Here is an 18860-nt window from a genome sequence, read left to right on the forward strand (position 1 = left end):
CTACCTACCTACCTACCTACATACTTTTGTACCTACCTACCTACCTACCTACCTACCTACCTACCTACCTACCTACATACTTTTGTACCTACCTACCTACCTACCTACCTACCTACCTACCTACCTACCTACATACTTTTGTACCTACCTACCTACCTACCTACCTACCTACCTACCTACCTACATACTTGTGTACCTACATACCCATTTACCTACCGAATTATGTACCTACATACCTTTGTACCTACATACTTATGTACCTACATACATCTTTATGTACCTATTTCCTTATGTATCTACATACTCATTTACTTACCTAATTATGTACCTACATATTTTTGTAGCTACATACTTATGTACCTACACACTTATGTACCTACATACATATTTATGTACCTATTTCCTTTTGTACCTACCTACCTACATACTTATGTACCTATATACCTATGTACCTACATACTCACACACTTTTGTACCTACATAATTATGTACCTACCTACATACTCATTTACCTACATACCTATGTACCTACATACTTATTTACCTACATACCTATGTACCTACATACTCATTTACCTACCTACCTAATTATGTACCTACCTACATATATATTTATGTACCTATTTCCTTATGTACCTACATACTTATGTACCTACATACTCATTTACCTACCTAGTAGGTACATAATTATGTACCTACATACTTATGTACCTACATACTCATTTACCAGGTACATACTTATGTACCTATCTACTTATGTACCTACACATATATCTATGTAGCTATTTCCTTATATGTCCCTACATACTTATGTCCAGATTTGTATTTCTGAAATGCAGGTCCACACTCAGTGTAAACAAAGCTGAATCATGTTTTCAGTCACTTCAGCTGTTTTTATAGTAAACAAACACACAACATGGTCGGCATCCGGTCACAAACCATCAATAGGAGAAACCCTGCGTGGATTTTGTTTGTGTGTCTTGTTTTATTTACACAATGAGCACCTTTAACCTGCTCCTCAGTCAGACCTGAACCCACGCTGACCTCGCCTCTCGTGGCCGAACCGAGTGTTTCCTGCATGGCTGTCGGCGGATCGGCTTCAGGACGCGGCTGTCTCGGCCTCCTGCAGATATCACATGTCCCCCCGGCAGCTGTTCCCCTCAAAACCACCTTCTGCTGGAGTAAATAGTTCAGCTGTATCTGGTTACCCGGCGTGGGACGACAGATTTAGTCGAGGAACACAATATCTTGGCAGGTACGTTTGTAGATGTCAGTTGTTTCAAATAGTTTCAGTTTAGGTGAGACGGCGGCTGCTGAGTAACGGAGACGATGTCCCAGCTGTCGCCTGTTTCCGATTATTACTTTCTGCTGCGTGGCGTACCTGTGACCTGTTTTTGAACAGTTCTTTGCTTTCCTCGGAGGGAGTGACTCAACGGGAGAACTCCAGCGTCTGCCTCCGTCTTTTCCTGGAAGCCGTCACAGCGGAGGAAAAGCCCGGCGGGGAGAACGAGAGATAACTGCAGCCKAGGCAGCGTCACACCTCCAGCACGACGGGAAAACGGCCTAAATCTGGACGCGCACGAGACAAATGACATCACCTCGGCATGGAAAAAAAGAGCCGGTGGAAAACTGCAGAGGGACGTCAGCTGCCTGCCGACGGCTGCCTCTCACTGCGGTCGGACAAAATATGTTTCCACTGGCAAAACGTTCCCCCAGATCCTTTATTCTGTCTGTTTCTGTGGCAGGTTTCATTTTTATTATTTCAGAAGCAACTSGTTTATTTGACCTGCTGAAGTGGAGCAAGTTTAAAGGCAGTAAAAACCAGCCTACTCACAAAACGTCCAGTGTTAAAATGTTGATTTAACTGTTAACAGTGTGGTTATTAGACAGCACAGATGAAGGAATCAAACCTTTCTGTCTGAATTAAAGGTAATGATAATCTGATTATAGAGAATAATCTCAGCAAACAGCTACAATCTGACACTAATCTTCACTGCTTCAGCTGAGAGATAACAGACTGACAAAAAGCTCTAAWCTTTTCTGAAGTTTTTTCAACCAATTAAGATCAGTTTTATTTAATGTCAGCAGCTTCTCATATTTTACCTGAGTTCAGAGTTTTTAACACAAAACAGTTTAAAAACACTTCAAGGTGTGTAAAATTACATAACATACATCCTTTCATCCATCCATCCATCCTTTCATCCATCCATCCATCCATCCATCCATCCTTTCATCATCCATCCATCTATCCATCCATCCTTTCATCCTCTATCCATCCATCCTTTCATCCATCTATCCATCCATCCATCCTTTCACCATCTATCCATCCATCCATCCATCCATTCATCCTTTCATCCATCCATCCATCTACCTATCTACTTATCTTTCTACCTACTTGTATTTAATGTAGATGGGTAAGGATCCAGTATTTGTATAGGTATTTACTGGTTATATTGTTTAACCAGTCCAGTTTCTGATATTTGACCTGGGTTTTTTAACCAAAGATTGTMCTGAAGTTTGTCTTTTAAGGAACTGTTTCCTGAATTATAAAATACAACAGTGACAGAATTTTTTAAAAATGTTTTAGGTCGACAGCTTAGAGCTGACAATGACATGTAGCCGAAACACCTCCCATGTTTCCCTTATTAAAACCTCTTGATATTTTTGGAGTGCTGCTGATTCCTACTTTTCATCTTTACACGTGGACAATGTCTGAGAAACGTAAAATAAATTTGAAGCTTTATTTTGAAAATCTGTAAAGCATTATCCGTCTGTATTTATGAAAAAACTTGACATTTATCTACACGTTAATGCAGGGCCTGAACTGAACACTGGTATAATTTCCTCTTGTAGTGTTTCCTCCACAGGAAGACATCAGACCGGTTGAACTCAGATTAAAATCTTTATCCTGCGAGGCGCCATTACAGAGCGGGATGAAGCAGAAGAAGAAGTTTCTTTTGAGAGACTCAATCTGTCGGGGCTCGAGCCGTGTGAAGACTCAGATCAGGAAGTGACCAAGCAACAACTAAAACACGGTCAGTTTAATTCGAACGTGGATCCTGTTGAACTCAACAATCTGAGAGCGAGGCCAGGTGACCATCTGCTGCTCCCACTCAAAAGATCCTGAGTTTTCTGGGTAAGCCTCTCAACCCAGAAAACTTCGTCTAGAGGAAACATATGGCCGAGTCTAAGCACCTTATCAGTGTACATTACCACCCAACAAATCACATTAACCTCCAGGAAGGTGATGTGGCCTGCTGTCAGAGCCGGAGGGGGGTACCATTCGTGTCTTAATCACAAATAATCTTTCTGTTTTCTGACTGTGAGGGTCCCGGGAGAGGGTGGGTTGATTTGAAGCAAACAACAGCGTCGCCCCCCTCCTGGGAAAAGGCCTCCGGTCACCCCGAGTTGCTCAACCTAAGCCGTGCTAAGAAGCAGGTTTGAGTGTTCGATTTGGCACCGGAGATAATCCCTTCCTTTTTAATTTAAGATGAAACGACGTTTCATAAAAAGAACAAATGGAAGATGTCTGAGCAAACGGGTTCATTAAACCGGGAAGTCCGGGACAGGTTCACTCAAAAGAACCAGATTCATTAAACTGGGAAGTCCAGGACAGGTTCACTCAAAAGAACCAGATTCATTTAACTGGGAAGTCCAGGACAGGTTCACTCAAAAGAACCAGGTTCATTAAACTGGGAAGTCCAGGACAGGTTGACTCAAAAGAACCAGGTTCATTAAACTGGGAAGTCCGGGACAGGTTCACTCAAAAGAACCAGATTCATTAAACCGGGAAGTCTGGGACAGGTTGACTCAAGAGACGATAGACTTCCCGGTTTAATGAACCCGGTGTGAATTTATGAGACGGCCCATCTGTAGCCCCAAGCTTAAGGCTAAACGGTTAATTACGGTTTATGGACTGCGGCTGGATTGTGTTCTCGAGGGGCAGCGTAAATAAAGCACATCATTACTCGTGAGGGAAGAGAGTCGCCTGCCAACGAGGCAAAATTGGCATTTTTCTGCCTCTGAGAACCTGTTGCTTTGCGACAAAGCTCCTTTCAATGCGACCCTCGCCAAACACGGCAGAATCAACAGAGGTTTTCTCACACTTAACGAGCGACGCGGTGAAAGGGATATCCCAACAGAGCGCCGACACAAAGACGGACCAATATTTTTTTATCAAAACCACAATTTTAGAGGCATTAATCAAATTAAAAGTTATTTTGAGTGACAAAAAGAGTTTGTTTTTAGCTTCGCGGAGCAGAACCAGCAGATCATAGTGAGCATCAGATGTGGAAAACTTAAGCCAAGTCTATAATGTTGGAACACGGAGCACATAAAGCTGGAGGACAAGATCGGAAACTAAAAAAAAATCCTTAGAGTTATTTTAAAAAGAGAGCGGCTACAGATAACGACTGGACGTTCGAACATCATTAAAACCCAGGTTGAAGAATTAAAAGATATTTACAGGAAACCCCTCGGATCAGTTAAACTCTGGGAGTGGAAAAAGAAAACTGCAGCGTTTTTAAGAGCTGATCCAGAACGTTAAAAGTTCATTTGAGGAACCTGATATTTTGTTYGGCGAGCCCTCGTGTTGACTGCTTCAGAAACCGACTCCGTTCAGGATTTATTATCGTCGGGGTCGGACGGCGGTCCTGAAACGCCTTTCAGCTGCACGTTATCAATGTTTGTCCTCCGTTTGCTTTGTTTCTTCTGGGCTCAGAGATTGATGCGCTCTGATTGACTTCTTGGTTTTAAAACTTGACGGCAGAACGACGTTTAATCTGTTTATCGACAGATTGACAGACACTTATTCCATTTATGGGGTAAAAAAATAAACCAAATATTTTTTTATTCTGGATTCTTGGGTGTCTGTCAGGAGGATAAAAGATCCTGTTTTTAAACAGAGATGTCATTAAATTCTTTATCTGCTTGTTTAAAGATGAAGAACATCTATATCAGGGCATTTCAAGTTATTTTTGTTTTTGATGTTTTAATTGCACTTCTTTTATTACGTTGTGTTCTGTATGTTGTTTTCATGATTAAATGCAGCTAAATAAACTAATTCAAAGGTAGCAGATCTTTGTAATACTTGGTTTATTTACAGAATGACTTTAAATGCTGGATGTTTGGTCCCTGAGTTGTTGGTCTGCAGTAACTGTGGCCCCAGAGCAGTTTATTTGAATAGACCTGATCTATACAAACATATTTACTATAAAAGACCAGAGGATTAACTGTCCTTTTTAAATAAATGTAGAGAAACGCTGGGAATGTCAATGAAACACCAACACACAACACACACAGAGCAACACACAACATCCAACACAGAGCAACACACAACATCCAACACAGAGCAACACACAGAGCAATAAACCTAGAACAACATGTAGAGCAACACAAAGACCAACAAAACATCAAACACAGAGCAACATACATATCAACACAAAACACAACATATGTAAAAACAAACAGAACAACACACAACAACCAAACACAGCAACATGCATAGCAATACAAGGAACAGCATACAGAACAACACAAAATAGCACAAACAGAACAACGCACAACATCCAACGCAGGGCAACACACAGAGCAATAAACCTAGAACAACATGTAGAGCAACACAAAGATCAACAAAACATCAAACACAGAGCAACATACAGAGCAACACAAAATAGCACAAACAGAACAACACACAACATCCAACGCAGGGCAACACACAGAGCAATAAACCTAGAACAACATGTAGAGCAACACAAAGATCAACAAAACATCAAACACGGAGCAAAATACAGAATAACACAATATCAAACGCAGAGCAACATACAGAGCAACACAATATCAAACACAGAGCAACATCCAGACCAACACAACATCAAACACAGAGCAACATCCAGAGCAACACAACATCAAACACAGAGCAACATACAGAGCAACACAATATCAAACACAGAGCAACATACAGAGCAACACAACATCAAACACAGAGCAACATACAGAGCAACACAATATCAAACACAGAGCAACATACAGAGCAACACAACATCAAACACAGAGCAACATACAGAGCAACACAATATCAAACACAGAGCAACATACAGAGCAACACAACATCAAACACAGAGCAACATACAGAGTAGGGTTGGGCATACTCGTGTCGTGTGCAATTAATCGTCAGAAAAACATTAATCGATTAATTTTTGGCACTTGATGATTAATACGATTAATGCCACCAGGCAGATTGACTGGATATTTTCCCGGTCAGTCCGCTTGGTGCTCCTCTCCGCTTCAAATCTGACGAACATTTTAAACAAAAGTTCTGTAATTATCTACCAACACAATTTAAAATTTGAAGTATAGCCTGAAGTCTGATTTTGACACAATTTGGAGCAGATTTTTACGAAGAGCAAATCTTTCCCACTAAATTAGTCATGTGACTAAGACATAAAGGCGTCCAGGGACTCCAGAGGATTAATCGTCAAATTAATCGTTGTCGGCTAAATACCACAATTAATCGTGATTAATTCTTTTGCCAATATCGCCCAACCCTAATACAGAGCAACACAATATCAAATACAGAGCAACACAACATCAAACACAGAGCAACATACAGAGCAACACAACATCAAACACAGAGCAACATACCAATCAACATAGAGCAAGACACTACATTAAACACAGAGCAATATACAAAGCAGCACAAAATACAACATACGTAAAAAACTAACATAACAACACACAACAACCAAACACAGCAACATATATAGCAATWTAAAGAACAACTTACAGAGCAACACAAAACAGCACAAACAGAGCAACACGACATCAAATATAGAGTAACATAAAATACAACACACAGAACAACACACAACATCAAACACGGAGTCAAATACAGAGCAACACAAAACACCCAGAGCAACATACAACTCTGAATTAAAGTACACAATCCATCCATCTAGCAAGCATTCAACTTTTAGCTAGTGCGTTGCTACTTTTAGCTTTTAGCTAGAAATACCTAGCTTTAGTTTTTAGTTGGTGTTTTGCTTCTTTTAGCTGTAACAGCTTAGTTTCAGCTTCTTCAGCGCTCTATGCTGTGTTTTTGCAAAAAATAGATTTTTTCTGGTGATGGAAAACATTTCTGTCTGATGAAAACTTTTAACTCCAAACTGTTTATTTTTTATATAAATTTCTAAAACAAAACAAAAAATAAAAAAGAAGCACTATAAACTGATCCGAGTCATCAAAAGTTAAACCGGATTTTTTTTTTAAATCCCCTCCTCTGAAGAAACGCAGAACAGATAAACTCCTGACTGGACACTAACAACTGAAGCTCTGGACTCGAGAACTCTTTAATGACCCACATGTGGACCTGGTCCACGTGACCCCAGCAGCCACTCTGACGTGGCCAGCTTTTCACAAACAGGACCAGAACCTGAAGAAGACAAATCGGGCCGCGCTGCTTACTTTATTAGAATAAACTGTAAACATAAAACACGGATCATTCTGAGGCAGAGCTTCAAAAATGTAAACTCTGGTGGAATAACGGTAACACGAGCAGCTTCTATGTGGACAGAAACATGTTTCCCATCATGGCAGATGCTCGGTTAAACCCATTACAGCAGAATCCCGCTCTGTTGGAGAGCTCATTGTTTTAGATTCTTACAAACTCCTACATTACTCAGCAGTGGGCTTAAAAAAATCTGATTTGCCTGCAGCTGATCCCAGATGTTGGCGAAGCAGCAAGAGCAGCCGGGGACAACGTAACCTCCCAAGTATCTGTGTTCATCTCCAACACTTGTTAACTCACAGATGCAGCAGATTCACATTCAGAAGAAAAAAACATTGATTCTTTCTCAACAAGATGTTTTTATGCAGCTGGGATGAATTTCAGTTTTTTTTTGTTTTTTTTTTGCAGAAACCGGTGCTTTTTATTAAAGATGCCCTTTTCGCTGTTCGAACATTTTGTCTCTGTCACATTTTTTGATTTGTAGGTTTGGAGAAACTCGTGCAAAACATAAAAAAGTGATGTCTTTTTTGATCAGAGATGGCGTGCTGACTTTTGGTAGTAGCAGATAATACGATGCAGATGAAATCATTGGAAAAAATCTGCATAAACGACGACAGTTTGATGAAATGAGGGAGAAATTGCATCCCTCGTAACTAGTGGCAGTTTAATATCCTTAACCTAGAGTAAGATAATCACACAACTCTTGAGCTGTCGGAACGTCCCAAAACAATGCAATCAAACTTTTACTTCCAAGAAATTTACTCATCAAAAAAAAATAATTTTTGATTATATTCAGTATCTGCCACTGCTGGAGGACTTATATTTAAAAACCCTCTTGTTAAACAGTGTTGGAGGTCTCCGTGTCCAATGGTCCCCCTCTTACAGTGCTGTTATTGCAAGTATGACTCCTCCTACTTTGAACAATAGGCAGCCATCAGGGAACTAACAGTCATTTGTTAGGCTGATGGTCCTTTTACATGTGAACAATAAGCAGCCATCAGGGCACTAACCATCAGTTGTTAGGCTGATGGTCCTTTTACATGTGAACAATAAGCAGCCATCAGGGCACTAACCATCAGTTGTTAGGCTGATGGTCCTCCTTTTACATGTGAACAACAAGCAGCCATCAGGGCACTAACCATCAGTTGTTAGGCTGATGGTCCTTTTATGTGAACAATAAGCAGCCATCAGGGCACTAACTGTCAGTTGTTAGGCTGATGGTCCTCCTTTTACATGTGATCAATAAGCAGCCATCAGGGCACTTACGGTTAGTTATTAGTCTGATGGTCCTTCTTTTACATCTAAATGACTAAATTTGGGTGTCACAAACAAACTCCACTATGCAAAGGTGCTGTTTATAAGACTCAGATTAACTCCAGCTCCTCAGATCAAAGAAGTTTTTTGCATATAAGATAAAATATTTAACCAAATAACTAGTCCAGAGGATTGGACTCAAACTTGTAAGACTTTTCTACTTGGATTATTGAGAATGTCACAGGACTGATGGTTTACTTTTAAACCCTCTCCAAAGTTTAGAGAGTTCACACATCCAAACTCCTATTAGCTTCCATTAAAGCTGAGTTCACATTTTCCTCCTCAAAAACAGGAAGTGTAGGGTTTTTTAACTAGAAACGTAAAAATTAGGAATGTTCGTCACTGTAAGTGTGTGTACTTGCAAAAATGTTCCGATACCACAGTACCAGCACCACTTTGTGGCAGTGTGAACTCAGCAGGTGACTGTGGACGTTGTTTTATTTTTTATTTGACTTGGCTGTCCTGACAAACATTCCTTTTTAGTTGGTGGCGTTAATGCACTGTAAAGTTTCACCGCAAATTTACACCCGCGGAAGACGAAGAAGAATTTTCAACACCCACTATTTGACAATAAATTAATTAGAAAGCAACACGACTCAGAGTTTAAAGCATCTGTTGAAAGCAGTGGATCCTGAAAACATACAGATCTGAACCTGAGCTTCTCGACCATTTTAACCTGTGCTTTTGAAGTAATTGTAAAAGTGTTATAAAATTTATTAGTACTTGTATTGGTAAATGGTATCGAGAACTCAAGTACTTTTACTCGTACTCCGTTTGAAAATGTGATATCAGTGCATCATTTATAAAATTTAGACATGACAACCGGCTGAGGTCTGGAAGATTTTTACGACAACTCTTTGTACAGAAGCTGTTATTCAGAAGCCTGTCAGGGAGTGAGAGACACATGGATGTGGTTACCATAGTGACCATAACGGGCCACCGGCAGCAGCTTTAACATTTCTTTTATTTTTTTTCCACCAACATCCTGTCAGATTATTGCAAAAGTAAATTACAAACTCCTGTTTGGAAGAAAGTTGTTGCACTTTTAGGACCTATTTAAGAATTTTAATCAGAAAATTTTTGATTTTAAGTCAGCAGGAAGTGACCCATTAGGTAAAAAAACTAAACATTTACCTTCTTAGAAACCGTCTCATGGGAGCACAATGCAGAACTCTGCCCACAGAAAAAGAGTAAATTACAGCCCTGCTGTCGGAGGAACAGTCATTTATCTCTTTTTGTCACGAAGCGGTCGCAGCAGAACTTTCTCACAACACCAAACATGACAGCTCGACATATTTCTGACGGACAGCTCGGGACTTTTGTCTGATAGAAAGGCGTTTTTTTTTTAAACCGGGGCCTCTCCCTAACAAATGGTTCTCTCCGTCTCTTACATGGTGTTTAGAGTTGGGACATTTGGTTGGACTTTAACACGGATGTCTGCGGTTCTGAATGGGTCGTGGTTAGACGCAGACTTGGAGACATGTCCACCTCTGACGTTTCCTGCCATAGAGGGCCTGGGGGAACAGTTTCCCTGTGTCGTCCCTGACCTGGACTGAAAAATGTGATGAAATGCTGCTGCTGAGGTATCCTTCTTTCTGCCTCAAAATTGAACTGAAACATTCAGTAAAAATATCTGAATTAAATCTGGACACAGGTTCAGATGGAAAAAACCTTAAGTAGCCCTTGGACCCAAGCATCAGTTACCACCTGTTGCCAAAAGGTAAGGGCAAGACGACTGTTGGACGACCATTACATGACTGTTGGGACATTTATTGGATGACTGTTGGGACATTCATTGGACGACTGTTGGACGACCATTACATGACTGTTGGGACATTCATTGGACAAGTGTTGGACAATCATTAGATGACTGTTGGGACATTCATTGGACGAGTGTGGGGCAATCATTAGATGACTGTTGGGACATTCATTGGACGACTGTTGGACAAACATTAGATGACTGTTGGGACATTCATTGGACGACTGTTGGACGACCATTAGATGACTGTTGGGACATTCATTGGACAACTGTTGGACGACCATTAGATGACTGTTGGGACATTCATTGGACTGTTGGATGACCATCAGATGAATGTTTGGACATTCATTGGACGACCGTTGGACAATTGGATGTACGTCTACACAAAACTGTGTGCACACCAGTGGTGACCAGTCCTGGTCCTCGAGGAACACTATCCTTAATGGTGTAGAGGTCTGTGGCTGGATATCGGTTCTTAAGGACCAGGACTGGACACCACTAGGGGTCAACCTGATTCAAGATGGCTGCCTCAGTCAATTGCCTTTAAAAAGCACAAAAAAAGGCTAAAATTCAGCTAATTCTATAAATATTGGCCTTAAAATTTGTGTGGTAGTGGCTGATACTCACAACACATAAGCCCATCTGTTAACAAAAAAAGTAACAAACCATAGGATGAATTTCAATGAAACATTCAGGAATAAATTACTGTATGAATGTCTACCCAATTCAAGATGGCCACCACAGCTGATCAACGTTACCCAACAGGAAAAGAGCAAAAAAATTTGGCGTGGTAGTAGATATCAAGTTTTCTAGTCAGTGGATAGTCATGGATGATATGCATTCCCTCATTGTACACTCTAGTCTTTTAATTTAATTACTTTATTATAAAGTTGTGGGTTTGATTAAATTAGCCTCCATAAGTTTAAAATACAGTTGTAAAAAAACCAATATCTTTAAAGTACTAGAAATCTTGACACTAAATCCACAAAGGAAGTATTTTTTTAGGTGTCTGTGTGCAACACCAAAGTCTGAGTGCGGTCAAAAATACAGGACATTATGCACGGTCACATGGCGCGTCCAGGAATGAACCCGAACCACCCTCAGACCAGGACCGCTCTGCAGCTCGGAGGGGAGAAACATATATTTAACTGGAAACCATGTGATTTGGCTGCACGTTAACGGGCCTCCGTGGAATAACAAGTTAACCTTTTATCTGGATATAACAAGCTCCACCGCCACATTCAAACAAACACAGGATGCTGTTCAATTCAACCCACTGAAAAGGCGTCTGGGGAATAAAAAAAAACTCTATTTTGCAAGATAAAAACTCTGGGATGTATATGTTGTTGAACCACACAGAGGAACAAAACTGTGTGCACAAAAAGGCTGTTTGTTGATTCTTCCTTTAGAAAAAAAACTAAAGGATAATTACAAAAAAATGACCAAACTCAGACCTCAAGAGGTACAACAGATCCACGGAGCCCAAACTCTGGTTGGTGTTAAAACCAACTGGGAACATTTAGATCAATGGCTATCAAACGTTTAAACCATCGACCCCAAAAATAACCGTAAAAGAAACTGAAACGTCCAACTGTCCTGATGCAACTCAGTAATCCAGGTAGAAAAAAAATCAAAAAGAAAAAATCAGTAGGTCCTCTGGATGGGYTCTTCTTTAGTGTAACGTTTCATCTCTCCTCCAAGAGACCATCCAAGGTCTCTTGGCCTCCAAGGGCCATCGCCAAGCCTTTTGTTAGGCGATGGCCCTCTTTTGCATGTGACTAACCTGTTTGTCCATGTGGAGGCAGTGCTTATAATGTGGAGGCAGTGCTTATAAGGCTGAGTTCAACTGAAACTCATCAGACTGAAGAAGTCTCTTGGAGGAGAGAGGAAACATTACACTAAAGAAGAACCCATCCAGAGGACCTACTGATTTTTTCTTTTTGAGACATCCAGTTGTTGCTGGCTGAAGCACGAATAAACGTTTTTGTCTCTGAAATATGGCAAAGATACACAATTATAAGAAACGATTTAGTTTAATTTCAAAACTGAAGATGATTTCAAGACTTCCAGTTGGTGTTTCCCAATCCTCAATGGGGTCTTTGGTGCTTTAGTGCTGCAGTTCTGTGGCTGTTCGGACAGATTTATGTGCTTTTTTAATGAAGTTTATAATGGCATCGCTGTTTTGTCACATTTTAAGGGTGGTTTGAGAACAGATGATCTAAGATAGTTCAGAGCTTCGGCTGCAGTCGTACCTGAGTCGGTGGCTGTGATCAGCAGGACGTATTTCCCCTGGGCCTCCCGGTCCAGAGTCCGGATCAGGCTCAGCTGCCCGCTGGACGACAGGGCGAASGCTCCCTCCTCGTTCCCGCCGCTCAGCATGTAGCTCAGCTGTCCGTTCGCGCCCTGGTCGTCATCTCTGGCTACAACCTGCAAACAGAAACCAGTTTTAAAAACATTTGGAGTCACTGTCCAACCCAAACTATAAGACTCCTTACTGATACAGTAGAAAAATCAAGGGTTATTTCCCCAACAAGGACCCAGAAAAGTCATGTTTTATCACCACTGTAACCCCAATATGTTGGTTTAAATAAATCTTTGCATCACTTTCAACCAGTCCAGAACACAGAAGCTTTCTAACAAGTTATATTAAACAACAGTTTAAAAACATAAAGGGATTGTTTATGATTAAAAAGACAGATGTGTTCAGTCTGAGATAATGTTTGGTTTCCATACGTTGGTCCAGAMAGTAGCTTTCAGATAAGTTGGCAACAAGTCGATGACATTTAGGGTCAATTCTCAGCACAGTAAATACCCATAAAAGTTACGTTCCCTCACTTTACCTGACATCACAAGTAAACACACGCCTTGCGTTTCTCATCCAGCTTCCAAAACTCGTTCACGTCAAACAGATAAACTTTACAGGTCGAGGCGGCTGGCAGGTGAACTCTGACATCATACGACCAAACCACAAGCTGCCCTTACCTGGTGTTCTGCAGTTTCAGATTTTAGCTTAACTTCTAAATTCATACGATAACTGAGGTCAACCACCTTGGTTTAACTCGTTGGTTTGCTCTAGTAAAGCAGAGACGGGTTCATCTTAGTATCCAGAGAGGTCATGAATGATAAAATCAGAATATACCCAAAACATCCACCAGAGAAGTCTGGAGGAGTTCTCCAACTGTGGTTTGTAAAACACCAAGTCGGTGGTCTCGAAGTTGTTGAAACCAATGGTCATAAATTAAAATTTGTATAATAGGASTTTAGGCTATTTGTACTTTCAAAATGTCCCTATTTATGCTATGTTTAGTTTTTAGCTGTTTTGCAAATTTTAGTTTTAAGTTGAAGTAAATAGCCTTTTGCTATCTTCAACTAGCATGTTGTTACTTTTAATTTTAAGCTAACCTTTCTGCTTCTTTTATTACTCTATTATTTGATAATTACTACTTTTAGCTTTCAGCTAAACTTGTGCTACTTTAATTTGCAGGTAGCATTTAGCTACTTTTAGCTAGCTTGGCTTTTATTATGTCTTAATCTAATGCTGTTTGGTTTTTWACAGTTTTGCAACTTTTACTTTTAAGCCAAATTTTCTGCTTCTTGTAGTACTTTGCTAGCCTTTTGCTATTTTTAGCTTTTATCTAACATTTTGCTACTTTTAGCTAGCTTTTTTAACTTTAAGAAGTTTTTGATTCTTCAGCATTTTTGGGTGAAAAATGTAATTTCCTTGAATCGAGATGAAATAAAAATAAATCAAATTGTTTATTAAACTTGGCTTCAAAATGAAGCTCCAGGTCTTCATTCTTCTAAAATCCAGACTTCTTTCAACTTTTAGCATTTAAAACAGGATAATGTGTGTCAAAATGTCTCAGTGTTTAACAAGAAAAACAAACAAAAATAGAAAAGATTACACAAAAGAAATGCTGTATCATGAAGGTCAAAGTCAGATATTTCTATTGTTCTTCGTTAAATGTTATATATGTCCTCACGTTATGCACTTATACTGATTATCTGCATCCATTTCCATAAAATTACATTTACCAACATTTGTGTGGTTCAATATTTAGAGTGGCAAGTCCTTACTAATATTATTTTGATGGTCAGAAGTTGACAGACTTGGAAATCATTGGTGTCGGCCATTGTTGTCCTATCCTGGTCCTCGAGGGCCATCTTTCTGCAGGTTTTACTTGTTTCCCTTTTCTTCTTCATATCTTTATGTTCTGCAGGAGCCTGGTTTGAATAACTGAGTGATTAACTGCAGAACTTTAAGGCCTGCCAAAGAGCAGAGAAACAAGTAAAACCTGTCGGTTGGTGAACCAAAAGGACCAGGATTGGACACCCCTGGTCTAGACCGCTGCCGGGATTAAAGACAGACACATTTTAAATAGTTGTTTTCTATAAAACAAGCTATAAATCAGATTTCTGCTCAGTCCTTCTTGCCGTGTATAATAAAATATGACAGGTTAGCCCAACAGACCTGAGCTCCATCATTTCTGGACCATTTCCCTCCACATAACTGCACCCTCATTTCCTCTTAAGGTACACAAGTGAAGGAAAATTGGACCGCTCTGCTACCGAAAAGAAGCTTTTCTTCTCCCCCATTTTTTTATTTTCGGCTCATTTAGTCATCAGGGTGGCTACGACGCTAACATGGCAACTCAGCGGGGTTTCGTGTTTCGGTGAAATCCTGTAAAGCCCCTAATTGAGCAGAAAAAATTGCCGTCATTTATCATTCCTTTATCATTTCAGTCGGGTATTTGTCATTTTAGCAAAACAGGACCACCGTGTCCAGAGTTAAAGTGAAGTTCTACTGCACTTATTGAGTTACCGCTGCGACAAATTCAGTTAAAGCATTACCTCGTTTAAGTCTTTAAAGCTTCTGTTCATGGAGGAGTTTCCKTCTAAAAGAAACGAACATGGAAACACTGACCTGCAGGATGTTCTTTGGGAGGTTCTCCAGGTTCTCCTGGACGTTGAYGGTGTACGGCGAGAGCTCGAACTCTGGCGAGCGGTCGTTGACATCCAACAGAACGATGTTGACGGTGGCGCGGTCCGCTCTGGGGCTGCTTCCTCGATCCGMCGCCTGGACGACCAGCGAATAGGACGACCGCATCTCACGGTCGAGCTGTCTGGCCACCGAGATCATCCCCGTGACCGAGTCTAGCCGGAAGTCGTTGYCGGCGTTGCCTCCGGAGATGGAGAAGCGGATCTGCCCGTTGGTGCCGTCGTCCGCGTCGCTGGCGAACACCTGGATGACGTCGGCGCCCGTCAAGGTGTTCTCCTCGATCTCGATGTCGTAGATGTTCTGGGAGAAACTCGGCGTGTTGTCGTTGACGTCCAGCACCGTCATGTCCACGTCCATGGTCGAGGASAGCGGCGGCTCGCCTTTATCCGTAGCCACAACCGTCAGGGTGTAGTTGGAGAGTTCTTCTCTGTCGAGCTCCCCGACCAGCCTGACGTGTCCGTCGATGGTTCCGATGCTGAACTTGTTACCGAAAGGTCCTCGCAGGGAGTACTCCACGTAGCTGTTGGGTCCACTGTCGGCATCCGAGGCGTGCGCGGTGAACACGATCGTGTCCACCGGCGTGTTCTCCTGGATGTAGGTCATCTTCTGGGAGGTGAAGGTCGGAGGGCAGTCGTTGACGTCCAGGAGGATGACGGACACCTGGGCGGTGCTGGTGAAGCGGGCGGCGGGGGGCGGGGCCAGGTCGTTGACCGTGACCACCAGGTTGTAGAAGGACTGGGTTTCCCGGTCCAGAGCCGTCTTGGTTTTCAGAACTCCGTCCTTGGAGATGAGGAAGTGGCCGTGAGGATCGCCGGACGTGATTTTGTAGAGAAGTTCGGCATTTGGGCCTGAAAAACACAAAAAACATCCGGCTCATTCAGGAAATGGCTGCTAGTTTTGATTTTTTAGTTAGTTAGTTAGTTAGTTAGTTAGTTAGTTAGTTAGTTAGTTAGTTAATTCTGTTATCTTTTTGGCTAATCTTCTGCTACTTTTACTACTCTGGTAGATGATTGCTACTGTTAGCTAAAATTAAGCTACTTTTAGGACACAGCTAGTGCTCAGCTACCTTTAGCTCATGTTTTTATTGTCTTCTAATGCTGTTTAGTTAAGCTACTGTTTTGCTACTTTGCTAGCCAAGCTCTACCTTTAGCTTTAGCTAACATTKRGCAAATTTTAGCTTAAAACTAACAATTTTTGATACATTTAGCTAGCTTTTTGCTATATATCGTTTTAGCTTTGTCACAAAACTTCCTGTTCTTCTATTACTCTGCTTTTTTACTACTTTTAGCTAAACTTATATTACTTTTCAGTCACAGGTAGCATTTAGGTACTTTAAGCTAACCTGGCATTAATTATGTCTTCTTATGCTATGTTTAAATTTTTAGCTGTTTTGCAGATTTTAGTTTTAAGCTGAAGTTTGTTTCTTCTTGAAATTAAATTGCCTTTTGCTATCTTCAACTAGCATGTTGTTACTTTTAATTTTAAGCTAACCTTTCTGCTTCTTTTATTAATTTGTTTGACAACTACTACTTTTAGCTTTCAGCTAAACGTATGCTACTTTTAAGTCACGGGTAGCATTTAGCTACTTTTAGCTACTTATAGCTAGCTTGGCTTTTTATTATGTCCTAATCTAATGCTGTTTTATTTTTAGCTGTTTTGTAACTTTTACATTTTCTGCTTYTTCTAGTACTTTGCTAGCCTTTTGCTATTTTTAGCTTTTATCTAACATTTTGCTATTTTTAGCTAGCTTATTAAGCTTTAACAAGTCAGTTTTTGATCCTTCAGTATCTTTGGCTGAAAAATATAATTTCCTTGAATCGAGATGAGCTAAAAATAAATCAAATTGTTTATTAAACTTTGCTTCAAGCTTCTTTTTTTATTCTTCTAAAATCCAGACTTCATCTTTAAATTTTTAGCATTTAAAACRGAACAATGAGGGTCAAAATGCTACATCTCAGCCTGTAATAAGACCTTGAACCAAGAAAAACAAACAAAAATAGAAAATATAACACAAAAGAAATGCTGTATCATGAAGGTCAAAGTTAGATWTTTCTATTGTTCTTCATTAAATGTTCTGTATCTCCTCACGTTACACACTTATACTGATTATCTGCATCCATTTCCACAAATTGTACGCATCCAAAACCCGACATCTCCACTTGTCCTTCAGGTTATGTGACAGATTGCCAAACCACTTCCTGAASTGACGCTGCCTTTTGTGTCGTTTTGTTTTAGGGAAAATCCCTCGATATCCCAACGTTTATTTAAACGACACGAGTCAGCTGCGTCTGACCTCTGGTTTCATCTGCAGGAGTTCCCTGAAACTGAGTGGAAAGCTCCGACAGCTTCTCACACTGCGCCGTTTATTTACAGTAAACAAATCTTCACTGATAAAGAGCCCGAGCGCTGCTTCCAACCACGTTTCAGCTCTGCTACGGAGAGAGAAAGTCAAAAGGAAGTGCTAACGATGGCGTTTTGTGGTGACAATTTAAAACAGACACTCTGTWTGTGAGAGGCCGTCAGCTTCATGTGGACCCGGGAGAACCAGAAGGAGGCGGCGTGTCTCCCAGGAATGTGGGTCACGATGACCACATTAAGCTCGGGTGAAGCGGTAATTACAGCGAGGGGAAAGTAGCGGCGACTGTTCAAATACCACACCGTGACAAATCCCACCACCTGAAACGCAGAAAGGACTGAAGGTGTTGCATTTCATTAAGTTTTTCAAACAGGGATCAGAATAAAACATTAAAAAAACAAAATGAAGGATTGAGAGCTTCTGTAAAACCAGCTGCCACAACAAAACAACAGGCTGGTGTTAAATTAAACTCTCATCTAATTTATGAGGCTGGAGAGAAGTTTGAACTTGATTTAAATTAAACGACTTCATTGCGACACTTTCAGCAGTGGTGGGCCCAGATAACCAGACTCACTAACCAGAATCTTAGCTCTGCTAACGCTAAACCAGGTTACAAAATTAGTGGAAGTTACCGCTAACCGCTAAACAGGTTACAAAATTAGTGGAAGTCACTGCTAACTGCTAAACAGGCTACAAAATTAGTGGAAGTTACTGCTAACTGCTAAACAGGCTACAAAATTAGTGGAAGTTACCGCTAACTGCTAAACAGGCTACAAAATTAGTGGAAGTTACCGCTAACTGCTAAACAGGCTACAAAATTAGTGGAAGTTACCGCTAACTGCTAAACAGGCTACAAAATTAGTGGAAGTTAACGCTAACTGCTAAACAGTTTACAAAATTAGTGGAAATTAACGCTAACTGCTAAACA

The 18860-nt window shown here is 40.7% G+C and overlaps 1 protein-coding gene across 1 annotated transcript in view; it reads right to left on the bottom strand.

Moving 5' to 3' along the window:
• fat4 (FAT atypical cadherin 4) overlaps nucleotides 1-18860 on the bottom strand; it is a gene marked incomplete in the record, with an annotated part of 174658 nt that overhangs the window by 40048 nt on the left and 115750 nt on the right. The window contains 2 exon segments of the mRNA XM_014023498.1: nucleotides 12830-13004; nucleotides 15502-16424. Coding sequence (XP_013878952.1) covers nucleotides 12830-13004; nucleotides 15502-16424 — 1098 coding nt within the window.

This window comes from Austrofundulus limnaeus, unplaced genomic scaffold (assembly GCF_001266775.1).
Source record: "Austrofundulus limnaeus strain Quisiro unplaced genomic scaffold, Austrofundulus_limnaeus-1.0 Scaffold373, whole genome shotgun sequence".
Lineage (NCBI taxonomy): Eukaryota > Metazoa > Chordata > Actinopteri > Cyprinodontiformes > Rivulidae > Austrofundulus > Austrofundulus limnaeus.